The sequence below is a fragment of the Festucalex cinctus genome, chromosome 18 (assembly GCF_051991245.1).
Source record: "Festucalex cinctus isolate MCC-2025b chromosome 18, RoL_Fcin_1.0, whole genome shotgun sequence".
Lineage (NCBI taxonomy): Eukaryota > Metazoa > Chordata > Actinopteri > Syngnathiformes > Syngnathidae > Festucalex > Festucalex cinctus.
The window spans coordinates 24,447,851-24,472,502 of record NC_135428.1 but is presented as its reverse complement, the minus strand read 5'-3'; the positions used below and the strand labels follow the sequence as shown (position 1 = coordinate 24,472,502).

At 37.6% G+C, this 24,652-nt stretch overlaps 2 protein-coding genes across 3 annotated transcripts in view; one reads left to right on the top strand and one right to left on the bottom strand.

Moving 5' to 3' along the window:
• The window catches only part of LOC144006639 (uncharacterized), a 196,255-nt gene that overhangs the window by 78,053 nt on the left and 93,550 nt on the right, over positions 1-24,652 (top strand). The window lies entirely within an intron of this gene.
• LOC144006665 (uncharacterized) lies at positions 19,688-22,457 on the bottom strand. Its single transcript, XM_077505644.1, has 4 exons — positions 22,346-22,457; positions 22,114-22,197; positions 21,361-21,562; positions 19,688-20,428 (listed from the first exon to the last, which is right to left on the bottom strand). The coding sequence occupies exons 1-4, from the start codon at positions 22,421-22,423 to the stop codon at positions 20,271-20,273; spliced, it is 522 nt and encodes a 173-aa protein (XP_077361770.1). The 5' UTR covers positions 22,424-22,457; the 3' UTR covers positions 19,688-20,270.

Sequence of the window (24,652 nt, the reverse complement as noted above, 5' to 3'; positions counted from 1 at the left end):
AATATTCATAAATGACTTAGTTATCACACTTAGAATGAGTGTACATTTTTTGTACAAAATACCGTATGTGGGGTATTTTTTTTATTTTTTATATAAGCCTCAAGGGCTAGGTGGCGCTGTATTTATAACTGAATGTTGTCATAGAGATACCTTCAGGCCTTGATTATAAGCATACATGTCAAGTGTGGGATTTTTTTTGTGGAGCATGTACCGTGGAGTTATTAAGCATATCCTTCATTCACGATATTGCTTTTAATGTCCATAGAGGCTATCAAAAATAAATAAAAATATATATATGTTTGGATAAGTCTGATGCCAGTGAACATTTTGAGTGGTGGAAACTAAAAAAATATTCATAAATGACTTAGTTATCACACTTAGAATGAGTGTACATTTTTTGTACAAAATACCGTATGTGGGGTATTTTTTTTTCATGCCTCAAGGGCTAGGTGGCGCTGCATATATAACTGAATGTTGTCATAGAGATAACTTCAGGCCTTGACGATAAACATACATGTCAAGTTTGGGATTTTTTGGAGCATGTACCGGGGAGTTATCAAGCATATCCTTTTTCATTGTGAAACACAAATTTTGATGCCCCGCCCTCATCATATAGTATTTCGAAAAGTCAAAATTTTTCCCCCTGTCGTTGGCTCAGGTCTTGACATGGTCCAGGCCAAGTCTTAACTCAGTCGGATGAAACGTGTAGGAGAAGTGGGCAAAAGTCTGCCCCCTGTGAATGTGCAAAAATCGTCAAAAATGGGACATTCAAAAATTCGTAGCTCACTTCCTGTTCATTTTAGCATATGGGTACAAGAGACGTTTTTGTAGGTCTTGGGCTCCCTCATACACCTAAAAATATTCGGCGTTTTTGCTTAAACGTACAACCGGGGCTGCTTCGTTAAAAATTTCGAGGGGGCGCTATTGAGTCATTTTTGTAAAAATAGCACAATCAACAATAAAATATTGCTCATTTTACCAGGCCAGATATGTGTGCCAAGTTTCATGAGTTTCTGTGCATGTTTAGACCCTCAAAACTGGCGTTGTTTTCTTGGCGAACAGCGCTTAGCCACGCCTACAGCAATTCGCGAAAACTCACAAACTTCGTGTTGTGACATCATGAAGGCCGAAACCCTCCTCTGAGCAAATATGAGGTAGGTCCAGTTAACGTGTTTGGAGAAAAACGTAGAAGAAAATTCGTAAGAAAAAAAATTGCCACTAGGTGGCGCTATCAGTTAGATGAAATGTAAGTTAGTAGATGTCTTTAGAGCTGGACTCTCATCAAATGTGTGAAATTTTGAGAAGATAGGATCATCTCGGTCAAGTTAATGCAGCTTTTATTTTCACGAAAAATCTTCAGATTTTGCGTCACCGTAGCGGCCACGCCCTTTGATGAAAAGTTACAATATTCGGTGTGGGGCATGATCAACATCTTAAGGCTTTTCTGACCAATTTTCAAATGGATCCCTTCAACAAGCTCAGCACAGTAGCGAAAAACGTAAAGTATGACATTTATTGTAACCACTAGGTGGCGCTATATGTATAACTGAATTTTGTCATATAGATGTTTTCAGGCTGTGACTATTACGTTGCCTGAGAAGTTTGAGATTTTTTGGAGCTTGAACATGGGAGTTATTAAGCATTTGCTCTTTCTGGACAAATGAAATTTTAAAGGCAATATTTGATGCTCCGCCCCCGTCGTATAGTATTTCGAAAAGGCAAGATGTTTTGCCCAGCTGTTCTCTTAGGTCTTGAGATGATAAATGCCAAGTTTGAAGTCAATTGGATGAAAAATGTTTGCAAAGGGGGAAAAAGCATGACCACAGTGAATGTGCCAAAATAGGCCAAAATTGGACATTAAAAAATTCATAGCTCACTTCCTGTACATTTTAGCTACATGGTCCCAATAGACGTTTTTGTGCGTCTCGGGATGCTACACGTGCCTGCCAATTTTCGTTGCTCTAGCTCAAACGTGTCGGGCTTGGTTTTTATTTTTCTACGCTAGGGGGCGCTATAGAGCCGCGTTGTTATAACGACTTCATAATATCAAATTTTTCGCCGGACCTGAGGAGTGTGCAAAGTTTGGTGAGTTTTCGTGAATATTTAGGTACCCAAAATCGCGATTGTTTGCGGAGAATAAAGAAGAAGAAGAAGAATAATAATAATAATAATAATAATAATAATAATAATAATAATTTTTACAAAAACAATAGGGACCTCGCAGCGGTCGCTGCTCGGGCCCTAATAATAATTTTTACAAAAACAATAGGGACCTCGCAGCGGTCGCTGCTCGGGCCCTAATAATAATAATAATAATAATAATTTTTACAAAAACAATAGGGACCTCGCAGCGGTCGCTGCTCGGGCCCTAATAATAATTTTTACAAAAACAATAGGGACCTCGCAGCGGTCGCTGCTCGGGCCCTAACTAGAGCTGCGAGCAGCTATAAAGGGCCCTCGCAGCCCGGGCCACGTTGGGGTACTTGCACGTTGGGGAACTTGCACATTGGGGTACTGGCACATTGGAAGCAGAATTTCTTTGAAAATGGCATGATAAACATGTGGACTTTTTTTTTTTTTTTGCCAGGTGTGATGAGTGTGTCAAGCTCAATGGGTTTTGGTGATTGTTAAGATCTGCAAAAATCAGCGTTTTTTTTTTTATTTTTAGGCAATGAGTTGCTCTGATTGGTATTTTTCGCAAAAGTATATATACACACATCATCGCTCGTACTCATTGCACAATGTTGCTTTTATTGTCCATAGAGGCGATAAAAAAAAAAAAAAAAACTAAATAAAAAATACGTATGTTTGGATCGGTCTGATACCAGTGAACATATTGAGTGGTGGAAAGTAAAAGAATATTCATAAATGACTTAGTTATCACACTTACAATGAGTTTACAATTTTTGCAAAAATACCGTAAGTGAGGCATTTTTTTTTATGCCTCAAGGACTAGGTGGCGCTGTATTTATAACTGAATTTTGTCATAGAGATACCTTCAGGCCTTGACTCTAAATATACATTTCAAATATGGGATTTTTTGGAGCATGTACCTGGGAGTTATTAAGCATAGCCTTCATTCACGATATTGCTTTTAATGTCCATAGAGGCTATCAAAAATACATAAAACTAAATAACAAAAATATGTATGTTTGGTTAGGTCTGATGCCAGTGAATATTTTGAGTGGTGGAAGGTAAAAGAATATTCCTAAATGACTTAGTTATCACACTTAGAATGAGTTTACATTTTTTGTACAAAATACCGTAAGTGGGGTATTTTTTTTTCATGCCTCAAGGGCTAGGTGGCGCTGCATATATAACTGAATGTTGTCATAGAGATACCTTCAGGCCTTGACGATAAACATACATGTCAAGTTTGGGATTTTTTGGAGCATGTATCGGGGAGTTCTTAAGCATATCCTTTTTCAGTGCGAAACACAAATTTTGATGCCCCGCCCTCATCATATAGTATTTCCAAAAGTCAAGATTTTTCCGTCTGTTGTTGGCTCAGGTCTTGGCATGGTCCAGGTCAAGTCATAAGTCAGTCGGATAAAACGTGTAGGAGAAGTGGGCAAAAGTATGCCCTCTGAAAATGTGCAAAAATCGTAAAAAATGGGACATTCAAAAATTCGTAGCTCACTTCCTGTTCATTTTAGCATATGGGTCCAAGAGACTTTTTTTGTAGGTCTTTGGCTCCCTCATACACGTAAAAATTTTCGTAGATCTTGCTTAAACGTACAATCGGGGCTGCTTCGTTAAAAATTTCTAGGGGGCGCTATTGAGTCATTTTTGTAAAAATAGCCCAATCAACAATAAAATATTGTTCATTTTACCAGGCCAGATGTGTGTGCCAAGTTTCATGAGTTTCTGCGCATGTTTAGACCCTCAAAACTGGCGTTGTTTTCTTGGCGAACAGTGCTTAGCCACGCCCACAGCGATTCGCGAAAACTCACAAACTTCGTGTTGTGACATCATGAAGGCCGAAACCCTCATCTGAGCAAATATGAGGTTGGTCCAGTTAACGTGTTTGGAGTAAAAATGTACAAGAAAATTCGTAAGAAAAAAAATTGCCACTAGGTGGCGCTATTAGTAAGATGAAATATAAGTTTGTAGATGTCTTTTGGGCTGGACTCTCATCAAATGTGTGAAATTTTGAGAAGATAGGATCATCTCGGTCAAGTTCATGCAGCTTTTATTGTCACGAAAAATCTTCAGAATTTGCGGCACCGTAGCGGCCACGCCCTTTGGCGAAAAGTTACAATATTCGGTGTGGGGCATGATCAACATCTTAAGGCTTTTCTGACCAACTTTCAACTGGATCCCTTCAACGAGCTCAGCGCAGTAGCTAAAAACGTAAAGTATGACATTTATTGTCACCACTAGGTGGCGCTATATGTATAACTGAATTTTATCATATAGATGTTTTCAGGCCGTGACTATTACGTTGCCTGAGAAGTTTGAGATTTTTTGGAGCTTGAACATGGGAGTTATTAAGCATTTGCTCTTTCTGGACAAATGAAATTTTAAAGACAATATTTGATGCCCCGCCCCCATCATATAGTATTTCGAAAAGGCAAGACTTTTTGCCCAGTTGTTCTCTCAGGTCTTGAGATGATAAATGCCAAGTTTGATGTGAATTGGATGAAAAATGTTTGCAGAGGGGGAAAAAGCATGACCACAGTGAATGTGCCAAAATAGGCCAAAATTGGACATAAAAAAATTCATAGCTCATTTCCTGTACATTTTAGCTACATGGTCCCAATAGACTTTTTTGTGCGTCTCGGGGTGCTACACGTGCCTGCCAATTTTCGTTGCTCTAGCTCAAACGTGCCAGGCTTAGTTTTTATTTTTCTATGCTAGGGGGCGCTATAGAGTCGCGTTGTTATGACGACTTCATAATATCAAATTTTTCGCCGGGCCTGAGGAGTGTGCAAAGTTTGGTGAGTTTTCGTGAATGTTTAGGTACTCAGAAATGCGATCGTTTTCGGAGAAGAAGAAGAAGAAGAAGAAGAAGAATAATAACTAGAGCTGCGAGCAGCTATAAAGGGCCCTCGCAGCCCGGGCGACGTTGGGGTACTTGCACGTTGGGGTACTTGCACGTTGGGGTACTGGCACGTTGGGGTACTGGCAAGTTTAGGTACGGCACATTGGAAGCAGAATTTCTTTGAAAATGGCATGATAAACCTTGACATGTGGATTTTTTTTTTTTTTGTAAAAATACCGTTAAGTTGGTGTATTTTTTTTTATGCCTCTAGGGCTAGGTGGCGCTGTATATATAATGGAATGTTGTCATAGGGATACCTTCAAGCCTTGACTCTAAACATACATGTCAAGTGTGGGATTTTTTTGGAGCATGTACCGTGGAGTTATTAAGCATATCCTTCATTCACGATATTGCTTTTAATGTCCATTAGAGGCTATCAAAAATAAATAAAAAAGTACATGTTTGGATAAGTCTAATGCCAGTGAACATTTTGAGTGGTGGAAAGTAAAAGAATATTCATAAATGACTTAGTTATCACACTTAGAATGAGTTTACATTTTTTGTACAAAATACCGTATGTGGGGTATTTTTTTGTTTTGCCTCAAGGGCGAGGTGGCGCTGCATATATAACTGAATGTTGTCATAGAGATACCTTCAGGCCTTGACGATAAACATACATGTCAAGTTTGGGATTTTTTGGAGCATGTATCGGGGAGTTATTAAGCATATCCTTTTTCAGTGCGAAACACAAATTTTGATGCCCCGCGCTCATCATATAGTATTTCCAAAAGTCAAGATTTTTCCGTCTGTTGTTGGCTCAGGTCTTGGCATGGTCCAGGTCAAGTCATAAGTCAGTCGGATAAAACATGTAGGAGAAGTGGGCAAAAGTATGCCCCCTGAAAATGTGCAAAAATCGTCAAAAATGGGACATTCAAAAATTCGTACCTCACTTCCTGTTCATTTTAGCATATGGGTCCAAGAGACTTTTTTGTAGGTCTTTGGCTCCCTCATACACGTAAAAATTTTCGTAGATCTTGCTTAAACGTAGAATCGGGGCTGCTTCGTTAAAAATTTCTAGGGGGCGCTATTGAGTCATTTTTGTAAAAATAGTACAATCAACAATAAAATATTGTTCATTTTACCAGGCCAGATGTGTGTGCCAAGTTTCATGAGTTTCTGCGCATGTTTAGACCCTCAAAACTGGCGTTGTTTTCTTGGCGAACAGTGCTTAGCCACGGCCACAGCGATTCGCGAAAACTCACAAACTTCGTGTTGTGACATCATGAAGGCCGAAACCCTCATCTGAGCAAATATGAGGTTGGTCCAGTTAACGTGTTTGGAGAAAAATGTACAAGAAAATTCGTAAGAAAAAAAATTGCCACTAGGTGGCGCTATCAGTGAGATGAAATATAAGTTCGTAGATGTCTTAAGGGCTGGACTCTCATCAAATGTGTGAAATTTTGAGAAGATAGGATCATCTGGGTCAAGTTCATGCAGCTTTTATTGTCACGAAAAATTTTCGGACTTTGCGTCACCGTAGCGGCCACGCCCTTTGGCGAAAAGTTACAATATTCGGTGTGGGGCATGATCAACATCTTAAGGCTTTTCTGACCAATTTTCAACTGGATCCCTTCAACGAGCTCGGCACAGTAGCTAAAAACGTAAAGTATGACATTTATTGTTACCACTAGGTGGCGCTATATGTATAACTGAATTTTATCATATAGATGCTTTCAGGCCGTGACTATTACGTTGCCTGAGAAGTTTGAGATTTTTTGGAGCTTGAACATGGGAGTTATCACACTTAGAATGAGTTGACATTTTTTGTACAAAATACCGTATGTGGGGTATTTTTTTTTCACGCCTGAAGGGCTAGGTGGCGCTGCATATATAACTGAATTTTGTCATAGAGATACCTTCAGGCTTTGACTATAAACATACATGTCAAGTTTGGGATTTTTTGGAGCATGTACCGGGGAGTTATTAAGCATATCCTTTTTCAGTGCGAAACACAAAATTTGATGCCCCGCCCTCATCATATAGTATTTCCAAAAGTCAAGATTTTTCTGCCTGTAGTTGGCTCAGGTCTTGACATGGTCCAGGTCAAGTCTAAAGTCAGTCGGATGAAATGTGTAGGAGAAGTGGGCAAAAGTATGCCCCCTGAAAATGTGCAAAAATCGTCAAAAATGGGACATTCAAAAATTCATAGCTCACTTCCTGTTCATTTTAGCACATGGGTCCAAGAGACTTTTTTGTAGGTCTTGGACTCCCTCATACACCTAAAAATTTTCGTAGATCTTGCTTAAACGTACAATCGGGGCTGCTTCGTTAAAAATTTCTAGGGGGCGCTATTGAGTCATTTTTGTAAAAATAGGACAATACATGATAAAATATTGCTCATTTTGCCAGGCCAGATGTGTGTGCCAAGTTTCATGAGTTTCTGCGCATGTTTAGACCATCAAAACTAGCGTTGTTTTCTTGGCGAACAGTGCTTAGCCACGCCCACAGCGATTCGCGAAAACTCACAATACTTCGTGTTGTGACATCATGAAGGCCGAAACCCCCATCTGAGCAAATATGAGGTTGGTCCAGTTAACGTGTTTGGAGAAAAATGTACAAGAAAATTCGTAAGAAAAAAAATTGCCACTAGGTGGCGCTATCAGTTAGATGAAATATAAGTTCGTAGATGTCTTTAGGGCTGGACTCTCATCAAATGTGTGAAATTTTGAGAAGATAGGATCATCTCGGTCAAGTTCATGCAGCTTTTATTGTCACGAAAAATCTTCAGACTTTGCGTCACCGTAGCGGCCACGCCCTTTGGCGAAAAGTTACAATATTCGGTGTGGGGCATCACCAACATCTTAAGGCTTTTCTGACCAATTTTCAACTGGATCCCTTCAACGAGCTCAGCACAGTAGCTAAAAACGTAAAGTATGACATTTATTGTAACCACTAGGTGGCGCTATATGTATAACTGAATTTTTTCATATAGGTGTTTTCAGGCCGTGACTATTACGTTGCCTGAGAAGTTTGAGATTTTTTGGAGCTTGTACATGGGAGTTATTCAGCATTTGCTCTTTCTGGACAAATGAAATTTTAAAGGCAATATTTGATGCCCCGCCCCCGTCATATAGTATTTCGAAAACGCAAGATTTTTTGCCTAGTTTTTCTCTTAAGTCTTGAGATGATAAATGCCAAGTTTAAAGTCAATGGGATGAAAAATGTTTGCATAGGGGGAAAAAGTATGACCACAGTGAATGTGCCAAAATAGGCCAAAATTGGACATTAAAAAATTCATAGCTCACTTCCTGTACATTTTAGGAAATGGCTTCCACTGACTTTTTTGTGCGTCTCGTAGTGCTACACGTGCCTGCCAATTTTCGTAGCTCTAGCTCAAACGGGCCGGGATCGGTTTTTATTTTTCTACGCTAGGTGGCGCTATAGAGTCGCGTTGTTATGACAACTACATAATATCAAATTTTTCGCCGGGCCCGAAGAGACTGCAAAGTTTGGTGAGTTTTCGTAAATGTTTAGGCCCTCAAAAATGCGATCGTTTACGGAGAAGAAGAAGAAGAAGAATAATAATAATTCTTACAAAAACAAGAGGGACCTCGCAGCGGTCGCTGCTCGGGCCCTAATAATAACTAGAGCTGCGAGCAGCTATAAAGGGCCCTCGCAACCCGGGCCACGTTGGGGTATTTGCACGTCGGGGTACTGGCATGTTGGGGTACTGTCAAATAGGAAACCATCTAAATTGTAAACGTTTTTGCCATGCTTTGTGTTTTTAAAGTTTCATGGAAAGGCCAAAAACGATGCACAATTAACAAAATAAAATCAAAATGGATTGGCACATGGCTATATAGAATACTTTTTGAATATATTCGGCATGCCTGCCAATATTCACACATCTAGCTGAATCATATAATCGGAAAGACTTCATAAAAATGTCTAGAGGGCGCTATTGAGCCATTTATTACAAATAGCACAACAAATCTCTAAATAAAATATTCATGTTCTAGACAGGTCTGGTGCGTGTGCAAAGTTTTGTGAGTTTTCACCCATATTTAGACTCTCAAAAAAGCATTTTTCTTCACAAACAATGCATGGCTACAGCAAAGGCGTGTGACAAAATAAAAAAATTCAATAACTTTTCATCTTAAATATCTTAAGATGAAACACGCCAAAGAATGAAGACGATCTGATAAGTTCTGTTGAAAATATGACCCCTATAAAAGGCCCCAAAAAATGGCTACAAATACCAAAGTAAATCAAAATGGCAGACTTCCTTTTTGATTCAGCATATGGCTTTAGAAACCTTTTTGTAAGTCTTAGGCTGATAGGTATCCCAATTTTTACAAATCTAGCTGAATCATAAAACACAAAACATTTGCAAAAGCTTCATAAAAATGTCTAGAGGGCGCTATTGAACCATTTATTGCAAATTGAATAAGAAATCTCTAAAATATTCATGCTGATGACAAGCCTGATGTGTGTGTAAAGTTTCATGAGTTTTTGCACATGTTTAGACCAAAAAAAAAAAGTAACATTTTACTTGGCAAACAATGCATCGCCATGACAACGGCGTGCGACAAAATAAATAACTTTCGATAACTTTGCATCTTAAACATCTTAAGATGAAGCACACCAAGTTTAAAGACAGTCGGATAAATTTTGTAGGAGGAGTTCGTTAAAATATGACCCCTAAAAAAGGCCACAAAAAATGGCTACAAATCCCAACGTAAATCAAAATGGTGGACTTCCTGATTGGTTTAGCATATTGCTCCAAGAGACTTTTTTTGTACATCCTGAGCTCTTATGTTTGCCTGCAAATTATCATAGCTTTAGGTGTTTAATCAAAACGCAAAATATGGTGTGCAATTCCCATGCATTGCTATGGCAACAGCGTGTGACAAAATAAAAAACTTTCGATTACTTTGCATCTTAAACATCTTAAGATGAAACATACCAAGTTTGAAGACAGTCGGATAAATTTTGTAGGAGGGGTTCGTTAAAATATGACCCCTGAAAAAGGCCACAAAAAATGGCAACAAATCCCATCATAAATCAAAATGGCGGACTTCCTGTTTGGTTTAGCCCATGGTTCCAAGAGACTTTTTTGTACATCGTGGGCTCTTATGTATGCCTGCAAATTATCATAGCGCTAGGTGAAACGTACAACCGGGAATGCTTCGTTAAAGAGGAGTTTTTTAGCTCAAAATGTGATGCCCGGCCCCTGGGGGACTTCCTGTTGCGTTTAGCACATGGCACCAAGAGACATTTTTGTACATCCTGGGCTGTTACATATGTCTACAATTTTTCGTCGCTCTAGCTGCTTCGTACAACTGGGAATGCTTCATTAAGAAGGATTTTTTTCCTTTGCAAAAAGTGCATGCCACGATAACAGCGTGTGACGAAATAAAAAACTTTCAATAACTTTTCATTTTCAACATCTTAAGATGAATCACACCAAGTTTGAAGATGATCGGATAAACTCTGTAGGAGGAGTTTGTTAAAATATGACCCCTATGAAATGGCCAAAAAAAATGGCAACACATTCCAAAGTAAATCAAAATGGCGGACGTCCTGTTAGGTTTAGCATATGGTTCAAAAAGAGTTTTTTGTACCACTAGGGCTGTTATATACCTCTACAAATTTTGGTAACTCTAGGTGAAACGTACAGCCGGGTATGCTTTGTTAAAGAGGAGTTTTTTTTAGCTCAAAATGTGATGCCCGGCCCCTGGGGGACTTCCTGTTGGGTTTAGCACAGGGCACCAAGAGACTTTTTTGTACATCTTGGGCTGTTACATATGTCTACAAATTTTCGTAGCTCTAGCTGCTTCGTACAACTGGCAATGCTTCTTTAAGGATATTTTTTTTCCTTTGCAAACAGTGCATGCCATGACAACAGCGTGCGACGAAATACAAAGCTTTCAATAACTTTTCATCTTCAACATCTTAAGATGAATCACACCAAGTTTGAAGATGATCGGATAAACACTGTAGGAGGAGTTCGTTAAAATAAGGCCCCAATGAAATGGCCAAAAAAATGGCAACACGTTCCAAAATAAATCAAAATGGTGGACTTCCTGTTAGGTTTAGCATATGGTTCAAAAAGAGTTTTTTGTAGGTCATAGTCTGTTACATATGTGTACCAATTTTCGTAGCTCTAGATTAAACGTACAACCGGCAATGCCTCGTGAAGTAAGAATTTTTAAACTCTAAATTTGATGCGCCGCCGCCGTCATATAGTATATCAAAAACTTTTCATTTTTCACAATGATGTTGTCCCAGGTGTTGAGATGGTACATCCCAAGTTTGAAGTCAATCGGGTTAACCGTGTAGGAGAAGCGGGCAAAAGTATGACCCCTGTAAATGTGCAAAAATTGGCAAAAATTGGACATTTAAATACTCATACCTCACTTTCTGTCTATTTTAGGGTACACACTTCAAAGAGGTTTTTGTTCATTGGGATGTGCTACAGGTGCCACACAATTCTCATAGCCGTCGGACAATCGTAGCGGGACAGGGATCCGTTTAACCTATGTAGGGGGCGCTAAGGAGCCATTTTTCTGTTATCATGTATGGCGACTTTAAAATATCAAATTTTTCGCCAGGCCTGATGTGCGTGTAAAGTTTGGTGAGTTTTCGGTCACGTTTAGTGTCTCAAAAATGCGATTGTTTGCGGAGAAGAATAATAATAAGAATAATAATAATAAGAAGAATTCCTACAAAAACAATAGGGCCTCGCAGCGGCACCGCCGCCGCCGCTGCTCGGGCCCTAATAATTCGAACGAAAAACAATAGGGACCTCGCAGCGGTCGCTGCTCGGGCCCTAACTAGAGCTGCGAGCAGCTATAAAGGGCCCTCGCAGCCCGGGCCACGTTGGGGTACTTGCACGTTGGGGAACTTGCACATTGGGGTATTGACACATTGGAAGCAGAATTTCTTTGAAAATGGCATGATAAACATGTGGACTTTTTTTTTTTTTTTGCCAGGTGTGATGAGTGTGTCAAGCTCAATGGGTTTTGGTGATTGTTAAGATCTGCAAAAATCAGCGTCTTTTTTTTATTTTTAGGCAATGAGTTGCTCTGATTGGTATTTTTCGTAAAAGTATATATACACACATCATCGCTCGTACTCATTGCACAATGTTGCTTTTATTGTCCATAGAGGCGATAAAAAATAAAAATAAAACTAAATAAAAAATACGTATGTTTGGATCGGTCTGATACCAGTGAACATATTGAGTGGTGGAAAGTAAAAGAATATTCATAAATGACTTAGTTATCACACTTACAATTAGTTTACAATTTTTGCAAAAATACCGTAAGTGAGGCATTTTTTTTATGCCTCAAGGACTAGGTGGCGCTGTATTTATAAATGAATTTTGTCATAGAGATACCTTCAGGCCTTGACTCTAAATATACATTTCAAATATGGGATTTTTTGGAGCATGTACCTGGGAGTTATTATGCATAGCCTTCATTCACGATATTGCTTTTAATGTCCATAGAGGCTATCAAAAATACATAAAACTAAATAACAAAAATATGTATGTTTGGTTAGGTCTGATGCCAGTGAATATTTTGAGTGGTGGAAGGTAAAAGAATATTCCTAAATGACTTAGTTATCACACTTAGAATGAGTTTACATTTTTTGTACAAAATACCGTAAGTGGGGTATTTTTTTTTCATGCCTCAAGGGCTAGGTGGCGCTGCATATATAACTGCATGTTGTCATAGAGATACCTTCAGGCCTTGACGATAAACATACATGTCAAGTTTGGGATTTTTTGGAGCATGTATCAGGGAGTTATTAAGCATATCCTTTTTCAGTGCGAAACACAAATTTTGATGCCCCGCCCTCATCATATAGTATTTCCAAAAGTAAAGATTTTTCCGTCTGTTGTTGGCTCAGGTCTTGGCATCGTCCAGGTCAAGTCATAAGTCAGTCGGATAAAACGTGTAGGAGAAGTGGGCAAAAGTATGCCCTCTGAAAATGTGCAAAAATCGTAAAAAATGGGACATTCAAAAATTCGTAGCTCACTTCCTGTTCATTTTAGCATATGGGTACAAGAGACTTTTTTGTAGGTCTTTGGCTCCCTCATACACGTAAAAATTTTCGTAGATCTTGCTTAAACGTACAATCGGGGCTGCTTCGTTAAAAAATTCTAGGGGGCGCTATTGAGTCATTTTTGTAAAAATAGCACAATCAACAATAAAATATTGTTCATTTTACCAGGCCAGATGTGTGTGCCAAGTTTCATGAGTTTCTGCGCATGTTTAGACCCTCAAAACTGGCGTTGTTTTCTTGGCGAACAGTGCTTAGCCACGCCCACAGCGATTCGCGAAAACTCACAAACTTCGTGTTGTGACATCATGAAGGCCGAAACCCTCATCTGAGCAAATATGAGGTTGGTCCAGTTAACGTGTTTGGAGAAAAAATTAACAAGAAAATTCGTAAGAAAAAAAATTGCCACTAGGTGGCGCTATCAGTAAGATGAAATATAAGTTCGAAGATGTCTTTAGGGCTGGACTCTCATCAAATGTGTGAAATTTTGAGAAGATAGGATCATCTCGGTCAAGTTCATGCAGCTTTTATTGTCACGAAAAATCTTCAGACTTTGCGGCACCGTAGCGGCCACGCCCTTTGGCGAAAAGTTACAATATTCGGTGTTGGGCATGATCAACATCTTAAGGCTTTTCTGACCAACTTTCAACTGGATCCCTTCAACGAGCTCAGCGCAGTAGCTAAAAACGTAAAGTATGACATTTATTGTCACCACTAGGTGGCGCTATATGTATAACTGAATTTTATCATATAGATGTTTTCAGGCCGTGACTATTACGTTGCCTGAGAAGTTTGAGATTTTTTGGAGCTTGAACATGGGAGTTATTAAGCATTTGCTCTTTCTGGACAAATGAAATTTTAAAGACAATATTTGATGCCCCGCCCCCATCATATAGTATTTCGAAAAGGCAAGACTTTTTGCCCAGTTGTTCTCTCAGGTCTTGAGATGATAAATGCCAAGTTTGATGTGAATTGGATGAAAAATGTTTGCAGAGGGGGAAAAAGCATGACCACAGTGAATGTGCCAAAATAGGCCAAAATTGGACATAAAAAAATTCATAGCTCATTTCCTGTACATTTTAGCTACATGGTCCCAATAGACTTTTTTGTGCGTCTCGGGGTGCTACACGTGCCTGCCAATTTTCGTTGCTCTAGCTCAAACGTGCCAGGCTTGGTTTTTATTTTTCTACGCTAGGGGGCGCTATAGAGTCGCGTTGTTATGACGACTTCATAATATCAAATTTTTTCGCCGGGCCTGAGGAGTGTGCAAGGTTTGGTGAGTTTTCGTGAATGTTTAGGTACTCAAAAATGCGATTGTTTACGGAGAAGAAGAAGAAGAAGAAGAATAATAACTAGAGCTGCGAGCAGCTATAAAGGGCCCTCGCAGCCCGGGCCACGTTGGGGTACTTGCACGTTGGGGTACTGGCATATTGGAAGCAAAATTTCTTTGAAAATGGCATAATAAACGTTTACATGTAGAATATTTTTTTGCCAGTGTGTGTGTCAAGCTCAACGGGTTTTGGTGATTGTTAAGACCTGCAAAAATCAGCGTCCTTTTTTATTTTTAGGCAATGAGTTGCCCTGATTGGTATTTTTTTGTAAAAGTGTATATACACACCATCGCTCGTTGTACTCATTGCACAATGTTACTTTTATTGTCCAAAGGGGCAATCAAAAATGAATAAAACAAAATGGAAACGTACATACGTTTGGATCGGTGTGAAGCCAGTGAACAATTTGAGTGGTGGAAACTAAAAGAATATTCATAAATGACTTAGTTATCACACTTAGAATGAGTGTACATTTTTTGTACAAAATACCGTATGTGGGGTATTTTTTTTTTTTTTATATATAAGCCTCAAGGGCTAGGTGGCGCTGTATTTATAACTGAATGTTGTCATAGAGATACCTTCAGGCCTTGATTATAAGCATACATGTCAAGTGTGGGATTTTTTTTTTGGAGCATGTACCGTGGAGTTATTAAGCATATCCTTCATTCACGATATTGCTTTTAATGTCCATAGAGGCTATCAAAAATAAATAAAAATATATATATATGTTTGGATAAGTCTGATGCCAGTGAACATTTTGAGTGGTGGAAACTAAAAGAATATTCATAAATGACTTAGTTATCACACTTAGAATGAGTTTACATTTTTTGTACAAAATACCGTATGTGGGGTATTTTTTTTTCATGCCTCAAGGGCTAGGTGGCGCTGCATATATAACTGAATGTTGTCATAGAGATAACTTCAGGCCTTGACGATAAACATACATGTCAAGTTTGAAAAAAAAAATTATGAAGCCGTCAACTTACACAATTGAAAAAAGATTAACAACACCTAGGTCCATGGCTGCCTTTAAGCTGGACCTAGAAAAGCATAACTGGTCTGAGGTCTATTCAAAAAACGATCCTAACACTGCATATAGTGAATTCCAGTCAACAATTAACTTTTTATACAATAAACACTGTCCAATAGTTCAAATTAAAAGGAAGTATAAAGGTCCAAATAAGGTATGGATGACAAAGGGGATAGAAAATGCATGTAAAAAGAAAAATATTTTATATAAAAGATTTCTTAAAACAAGAACTATGGAATCTGAAACAAAGTATAAGACCTATAAAAATAAATTATTAAATATTATACGTATAAGGAAGAAAGATCATTACCATGCATCACTAGAGCAGAATAAAAACAATATGCAAGAAATATGGAAAATACTAAATGATGTAATTAAAAATAGATCTAAAAAAATAAATTATCCAGAATATTTTATAAAAGATAAAAACAGTGTAATCGATAAAATTTCAGACATAGTCAATAACTTCAATGAATATTTAGTTAATGTGGGTAGAAATTTGGCAAATGAAATTCCAGAGACAAGAAATAAACATGAAATAGATAAGTACGTTGTAAATAATTCATCCACTATGTTCCTAAATGGTGTTAATGATATTGAAGTATTAAATGTTGTAAAAACATTAAAAAATAAAAAGTCTACCGACTATTTTAATATTGATATGACACTGGTAAAAAGTATTATAGAATATGTTGTAAAACCTTTACATATATTTGTAATTTGTCTTTCCAAACTGGTATATTTCCATCAAAAATGAAAATAGCAAAAGTAATTCCTATTTACAAAAGTGGTGATAGACATATATTTAGTAATTATAGACCAATATCATTGTTGCCACAGTTCTCAAAAATTCTAGAAAAATTATTTTTATATAGACTGGATAATTTTATTGAGAAACATAAGATTTTGAGTGAATATCAGTACGGTTTTAGAGAAAAACGGACCACCTCAATGGCAGTCATGGAACTTGTAGAGGCAATAGCTACCAACATAGACAATAAAAAATTTACTGTTGGGATATTTATGGATCTAAAGAAAGCATTTGACACCATAGACCATTCTATATTAATGAATAAATTAGTGAAATATGGTATAAGAGGCTTAGCATATAAATGGATAAAAAGTTATTTGGATGATAGATATCAGTATGTGCAGTTTAAAAATACAAATTCAAAACAATTGAAGATTACTCATGGAGTTCCTCAGGGGTCTGTGCTGGGCCCTAAATTATTTATATTGTATATGAATGATATCTGTTGTGTCTCGAAAATACTCAAGAGTGTCTTGTTTGCGGATGATACAACTTTCTACTGTTCTGGAGACAACTTGAAGCAGCTTCTGACTACTGTGGAGTATGAATTATGTACAATAAAAAATTGGTTTGATATGAATAAATTATCATTAAATTTAAATAAAACCAAGTTTATAGTTTTCGGTACTAGACCAATCACTCATCAAGTTAAAATTATGGTGAATTTAATTGAAATAGAAAGGGTGTATGAAAATAAATTCCTTGGAGTAGTTATTGATGATAAATTATGTTGGAAACCACACATAGAAAATGTTAAAAGGAAAATGTCAAAAATCATAGGGATACTCTATAAAACCAAGGAGGTCCTGAACATGAATTCACTATATACATTATATAATACATTATTATTACCATATTTGACCTATTGTGTGGAAATTTGGGGAAACACATATAAAACAAATACTGACACTGTTTTTAAATTGCAAAAAAGAGCCATAAGGATTATTAATAGATCAAAATATACCGAATCAACACATCCACTATTTATTAAATTAAATACAATGAAATTTTATGACTTGGTTGAGTTTAAAATAGCACAAATAATGTATAAAGTATACAATAATCTACTCTGCCACAGTACTCAAAAGTTGTTTGAAATTAGAAACTGTCCTTATGAAATAAGGGGTACAAGTGTATACAAAAAACCCAAAACAAGAACAAATATTAAGCAAAGGTGTGTCTCCGTTAAAGGAGTTAATTTGTGGAATAACTTGGGAACCGAACTGAAAAGATGTAATTCACTTGTTGAATTTAAAAGAATGTTTAAAAGTAAAATTCAATATTATTATTTAAATCAGATATGAGTTAAGAAGATTGTAGAAATGATTTATTCATTTACTTATTTTTCTTTGATGTATTAATATGAGTGTAATGAAATTTGTATATATGTGTGTTACTAGTGTATTTTTATTTTTAATTTATTTTTTTATACGAGTAGCATTATATTTTCTTTTATTAAAAATGTAATTTATTATAAATAAGTGATAGGATATGAAGAATAAGGGGTAGGACTGGATAAGTTTTCAACTTCTTCCTACTCCCTTGAACATATACATAGATATTTATTGGATGTTTCTTTTATTTTATTTTTTTACTTTTAACTTTATGTGTTTATATAATTATACGTGTATATATGCATATGTTCAATAAACTTCAAACTTCAAACTTCAAGTTTGGGATTTTTTGGAGCATGTACCGGGGAGTTATCAAGCATATCCTTTTTCATTGCGAAACACACATTTTGATGCCCCGCCCTCATCATATAGTATTTCGAAAGGTCAAGATTTTTCCCCCTGTCGTTGGCTCAGGTCTTGATATGGTCCAGGCCAAGTCTTAACTCAGTCGGATGAAACGTGTAGGAGAAGTGGGCAAAAGTCTGCCCCCTGTGAATGTGCAAAAATCGTCAAAAATGGGACATTCAAAAATTCGTAGCTCACTTCCTGTTCATTTTAGCATATGGGTACAAGAGACTTTTTTGTAGGTCTTGAGCTCCCTCATACACCTAAAAATATTCGTCGTTCTTGCTTAAACGTACAACCGGGGCTGCTTCGTTAAAAATTTCGAGGGGGCGCTATTGAGTCATTTTTTTTAAAATAGCACAATCAACAATAAAATATTGCTCATTTTACCAGGCCAGATGTGTGTCCCAAGTTTCAGGAGTTTCTGTGCATGTTTAGACCCTCAAAACTGGCGTTGTTTTCTTGGCGAACAGCGCTTAGCCACGCCCACAGCAATTCGCGAAAACTCACAAACTTTGTGTTGTGACATCATGAAGGCCGAAACCCTCATCTGAGCAAATATGAGGTAGGTCCAGTTAACGTGTTTGGAGAAAAACGTAGAAGAAAATTCGTAAGAAAAAAAATTGCCACTAGGTGGCGCTATCAGTTAGATGAAATATAAGTCAGGAGATGTCTTTAGGGCTGGACTCTCATCAAATGTGTGAAATTTTGAGAAGATAGGATCATCTCGGTCAAGTTAATGCAGCTTTTATTTTCACGAAAAATCTTCAGACTTTGCGTCACCGTAGCGGCCACGCCCTTTGGCGAAAAGTTACAATATTCGGTGTGGGGCATGATCAACATCTTAAGGCTTTTCTGACCAATTTTCAAATGGATCCCTTCAACAAGCTCAGCACAGTAGCTAAAAACGTAAAGTATGACATTTATTGTAACCACTAGGTGGCGCTATATGTATAACTGAATTTTATCATATAGATGTTTTCAGGCCGTGACTATTACGTTGCCTGAGAAGTTTGAGATTTTTTGGAGCTTGAACATGGGAGTTATTAAGCATTTGCTCTTTCTGGACAAATGAAATTTTAAAGGCAATATTTGATGCCCCGCCCCCGTCATATAGTATTTCAAAAAGGCAAGATGTTTTGCCCAGTTGTTCTCTCAGGTCTTGAGATGATAAATGCCAAGTTTGAAGTCAATTGGATGAAAAATGTTTGCATAGGGGGAAAAAGCATGACCACAGTGAATGTGCCAAAATAGGCCAAAATTGGACATAAAAAAATTCATAGCTCACTTCCTGTACATTTTAGCGACATGGTCCAAATAGACTTTTTTGTGCGTCTCGGGGTGCTACACGTGCCTGCCAATTTTTGTTGCTCTAGCTCAAACGTGCCGGGCTTGGTTTTTATTTTTCTACGCTAGGGGGCGCTATCGAGTCGCATTGTTATGACGACTTAATAATATCAAATTTTTCGCCGGGCCTGAGGAGTGTGCAAAGTTCGGTGAGTTTTCGTGAATGTTTAGGTACCCAAAATCGCGATCGTTTGCGGAGAATAAAGAAGAAGAAAAAGAAGAATAACTAGAGCTGCGAGCAGCTATAAAGGGCCCTCGCAACCCGGGCCACGTTGGGGTATATGCAAGTCGGGGGACTTGCACGTTGGGGTACTGTTAAATAGACAAGGACCATGGAAAATAGAAATGCATTTGCCGTGCCTTGTGTGTAAAAAGGTGCAGTAAAAGGCCAAAAAGGATGCACAATTCCCAAAATAAATTCAAAAGTGTGGACTTTCTGATGTGTGTGCAAAGTTTCATGAAAAGTCGCTCGTTTGATATTCAAAACCAGCATCTGTTTATTTGAAAACATTGCATGGCACAGAGATGGTGTGTGATCAAATAAAAAGCTTTTTGATGACTCTTAATGTGGTGTCGCTGTGCAACACATATGTATTCATGACATAGTGAAGTATTGTGACAGTTTTGTAGGGTCCAGCAAACAGTAAATGTGTGACAGTTATTCAAGAAAAAATGTAGCTTTGAAGCAGGCTAACCAATGACATCATCTAAAGGGGAAAAAAGCACATGAGCAAGCATAGGTATAAGTAGAGGAGAAAAAGAGATGAAAGAAGTGCGAGAGATGGAACAGGAGAGGAATGCAGCTGTTTATGTATAGCTGTTGTAACAGGACAGATTAAATAACACTTTAACCTGGGGTTAACAGCGCCCTAGGACAGATAAACTCTTTAGTGTAAAAGTTTTCTGGGGCAGATGAATCCCTTGGGGTCAAAGAGTTTGGGTTAGCACATAGTCTGTCTTAGGATAATGTAACCTCCATGGATGAATTAGTCCTAGGACGCTTTGACCTGCGGGCTAAAACTTCAGGGGGGTTAACCTGTCCTGTTATATTGTGATCATCGTCTTCGTGCATGTCCTCAGTGGCTTCTTCTGTCTGTGTGGCAGCATTTGATACATCTGTAGAACAAAAAAGAATGAAGAATCATGTTAGATCTGTGAAGTTTGGTTGTCTTAGGTGTAGTTTACAGAACAGTCGTGTGCATATTTTTAGCATGGTAGTGTCTTAATACAAATGCATATTATGTAATGCACTGTATATGGATATTACAGACGTAATATTTGACGGTGATCTTATATTCATAGTTTTTGCCCGTTAATAAATAATATAGCTAGTAAGTAATAAGACACGCAAAAATGGTATAGTTGAATCCTCTGGGTCAAAAAGCAATGTTTTAGGATTGTGTGATGAAATGATGAATAAAAGTAAGGATACGACAGGTACATAAATGGTTATGTAAGTGTAAAATTTGGCATGGTGTGTCCAGATACATGCAGGATAAGTATAAAATATTATGGTGTGTGATTGATTTTTTCTTAGTAAAAATTAGTATTGTAAAGGTCAAGTCACAGTATGTCCAAAAAAATTTAAAAAAAAAATCTATGGTATAGAAACATCATAATCAGGGGCAAAGACATAAACATAATAATAGTAATTAATAATGATAGAATTTAAATACAATCTTTTCCATGAATATGTCAGTTATTTTGAGAAGATACAGAAAAAAAAGAACTTTGAAGTGTCTATCAGTGGATGAAAGAGGGCAAGATCACAGCATAGCTACATGATATCAGTCACATTTGAAAGTAATCAAGTGTAGTATGTATTCACATTATATACATTGAGAAATTGCGGCTCAATAATCAGTCAGTGTTTTAGTTAACAGTCCAATGTTACCTTCAAGATATTCCTAACAGAAAAAAAGGAACGTGCATTAACAAAAAAATGTAAAAATGTCCATTGTCAAACATGTCATTCATTATACACAATGTGTAGGATGGGGATGCTTGCTGTGTTAGTGTTTGTGTGTCTTCCATGTCATATAGCTTACCATCACGGACAAATGCATCACATGCATCCTTTATATCCAATGCAGTCTGGAGTTCTTTCACAAGCTTGGTTTTGAAGTCTATCTGTTTTTCAAGTGCTCGATTGACTCGAGTCACATGGACTAGTTGGTTCATTTGGGAATGAAGATCAAGGCTGCGCTGGTATAAGTCGTTGCGACTGAAAGCATGATCAATGCATGCATACTGTAATGACAAAGCATTCAATGAAAATCAGTCATGTTAGATTCCATGATTCTAAATAGCAGAGGTAACGTGTTGGTGCAAAACGTTGTGGTCGTGTTGCATGTTACTCAATGGCTGTGTGTGTCAAAACGAGTTTATTTGAAAGAATATACAAATATATACACACGGACATATATATTTATACAGTATAACAGTGCCGCATGTATTGGTTTTAAGGAAAGAGTTGAAAAGCAGTGTTCAGAAAAAAGCATAAGACGCACAAAGTACCATTTCACTACATGTAATAAGTTGTCAAGTAGACATGTGAATTAAGTGGTTAAGATAGTGGCTACTGTGCAAGTAAGCTTCAATTGTCTCTAAAAGGTTAGCATATGTGTTCTACATGATATCAATGGCTAGACGTGCTCGTGGAGAAACATTACAAACAGAAAAACACACTAAAGGTGCCTTTAACAAACCTGTTAATAAATGAGAACTTAATACATATATGTATGGCATACTGTATATGATTGAGAAAGTTGTCCTGTTTAGTTTATGTATTGTATACTTACGGAAAAAAGTTGGCAATCTTTGCGTATGGAGATGATTAGAGGGTCTTTATCAAAAGAGAATTTGCTTGTTGATTTGTTCATGTTCTGTAGAAAAGCAAAGGAGTAGAAATAAATACAGTATCATACTTCATAAACATACAAGAAATTTGTAGCTGTATTAACCATTGTTGGTATTTGAAGTGATAATTTAGGAATAGAAGTGTAGTGATTGCAGAATTTATAGAGTGCTTACCTTGTATGACTTTGTAGATGGAAATGTCTTTTGTTGAAAGAGCTCTTTGTTGTCTACTATATATGCAAGGACAAGCATAAGTAGGTGTGGTTATGAAGTACTTGACCATTGAAATAAAGCAGTGGTATCAAATGTATGGACCGTGGTTTGGCTCAGGCCTGCAAAGGGGTTTAATGTGGCACAAGAGATAATCTTGTAAGGTACAAAAAATAATAATAATATAATAGGTATGCCTCTGAGTTTTCACAAATCTAGGTCAAGTCAAGTCATCTTTAGTTATTTTGCGCTTGAATCATCCAATCGGAAATGCTCCATAAAAAATGTATAGAGGGTGCGATTTATTGCAAATTGCACAAGAAATCTCTAAAAATTCATGTTAATGACAAGTCTGATGTGTGTGCAAAGTTTCACGAGTTATTCACACATGTATAGATAAAAAAAAAACAAAGCAGCACTTTACTTGGCAACCAATGCATCGCTATAGCAGCAGCGTGCGACAAAATAAAAAACTTTCGATAAATTTGCATCTTAAACATCTTAAGATGAAACACACCAAGTTTGAACACGGTCGGATGAATTTTGTAGGAGGAGTTAAAATATGACCCCTAAAAAAGGCCACAAAAAAAGGCTACAAATCCCATCATAAATCAAAATGGCGGACTTCCTGTTTGGTTTAGCACATGGTTCCAAGAGACTTTTTTGTACATCGTGGGCTCTTATGTATGCCTCTAAATTATCATAGCGCTAGGTGAAACGTACAACCGGGAATGCTTCGTTAAAGAGGAGTTTTTTTAGCTCAAAATGTGATGCCCGGCCCCTACGGGACTTCCTGTTGGGTTTAGCACATGGCACCAAGAGACTTTTTTGTACATCGTGGGCTGTTACATTTGTCTCCAAATTTTCGTAGCTCTAGCTGCTTCGTACAACTGGGAATGCTTCATTAAGAAGTATTTTTTTCCTTTGCAAACTGTGCATGCCACGGCAACAGCGTGCGACAAAATAAAAAGCTTTCAATAACTTTTCATCTTCAACATCTTAAGATGAATCACACCAAGTTTGGAGATGATCGGATAAACTCTGTAGGAGGAGTTCGTTAAAATAAGACCCCTATGAAATGGCCCAAAAAATGGCAACACGTTCCAAAGTAAATCAAAATGGCGGACTTCCTGTTCGGTTTAGCATATGGTTCAAAAAGAGTTTTTTGTACCTTGAGGGCTGTTACATATGTCTTCAAATATTGGTAACTCTAGGTGAAATGTACAGCCGGGAATGCTTCATTAAGTTAGAATTTTGAAACACAAAATTTGATGCCTCGCCTCTGGCGGACTTCCTGTTAGGTTTAGCATATGGCATCAACAGGCTTTTTTGTAGATCATAGTCTGTTACATATGTGTACCAATTTTCGTAGCTCTAGATTAAACGTACCACCGGCAATGCTTCGTTAAGTAAGAATTTTGAAACTGTAAATTTGATGCCCCGCCACCGTCATATAGTATGTCAAAAACTTTAGATTTTTTACCATGATGTTGTCCCAGGTGTTGAGATGGTACAGCCCAAGTTTGAAGTCAATCGGGTTAACCGTGTAGGAGAAGCGGGCAAAAGTATGACCCCTGTAAATGTGCAAAAATGGGCCAAAATTGGACATTCAAATACTCATACCTCACTTCCTGTCTATTTTAGGGTACACATATCAAAGAGGTTTTTGTTCATCTGGATGTGCTACAGGTGCCACACAATTTTCGTAGCCATAGGACAATCGTAGCGGGACAGGGATCCGTTAAACCTATGTAGGTGGCGCTACAGAGCCATTTTTCTGTTATCATGTATGGCGACTTTAAAATATCAAATTTTTCGCCAGACCCGATCTGCGTGTAAAGTTTGGTGAGTTTTCGTTCATGTTTAGTGCCTCAAAAATGTGGTTGTTTGCGGAAAAGAATAATAACAAAGAAAAAGAAGAAGAAGAAGAAGAATAACTAGAGCTGCGAGCAGCTATAAAGGGCCCTCGCAACCCGGGCCACGTTGGGGTACTTGCACGTCGGGGTACTGGCACGTTGGGGTACTGTCAAATCGGACAAGGACCATCTAAAATGTTTTTGACAAGCTTTGTGAGTGCAAAAGGCCAAAGATGGTGTGCAATTCCCAAAATAAATTCAAAATGGCGGACTTCCTTTTAGGTTTAGCATACGGCTACAGAATACTTTTTGTAGGTCTTAAGCTAATAGGTATGCCTCCCAGTTTTCACAAATCTAGGTCAAGTCATCTTTAGTTGTGTATCGCTTGAATCATACAATTGGAAATGCTCCATAA

Excerpts from the sequence above, each read along its gene's own strand:
- LOC144006665 (XM_077505644.1), bottom strand. The coding sequence starts at position 22,423 with ATGCTTGTCCTTGCATATATAGTAGACAACAAAGAGCTCTTTCAACAA. Across the intron at positions 22,198-22,345 it reads CATCTACAAAGTCATACAAG|AACATGAACAAATCAACAAG; the intron begins GTAAGCACTCTA and ends GCTTTTCTACAG. Across the intron at positions 20,429-21,360 it reads TGATGCATTTGTCCGTGATG|ATGTATCAAATGCTGCCACA; the intron begins GTAAGCTATATG and ends TTTGTTCTACAG.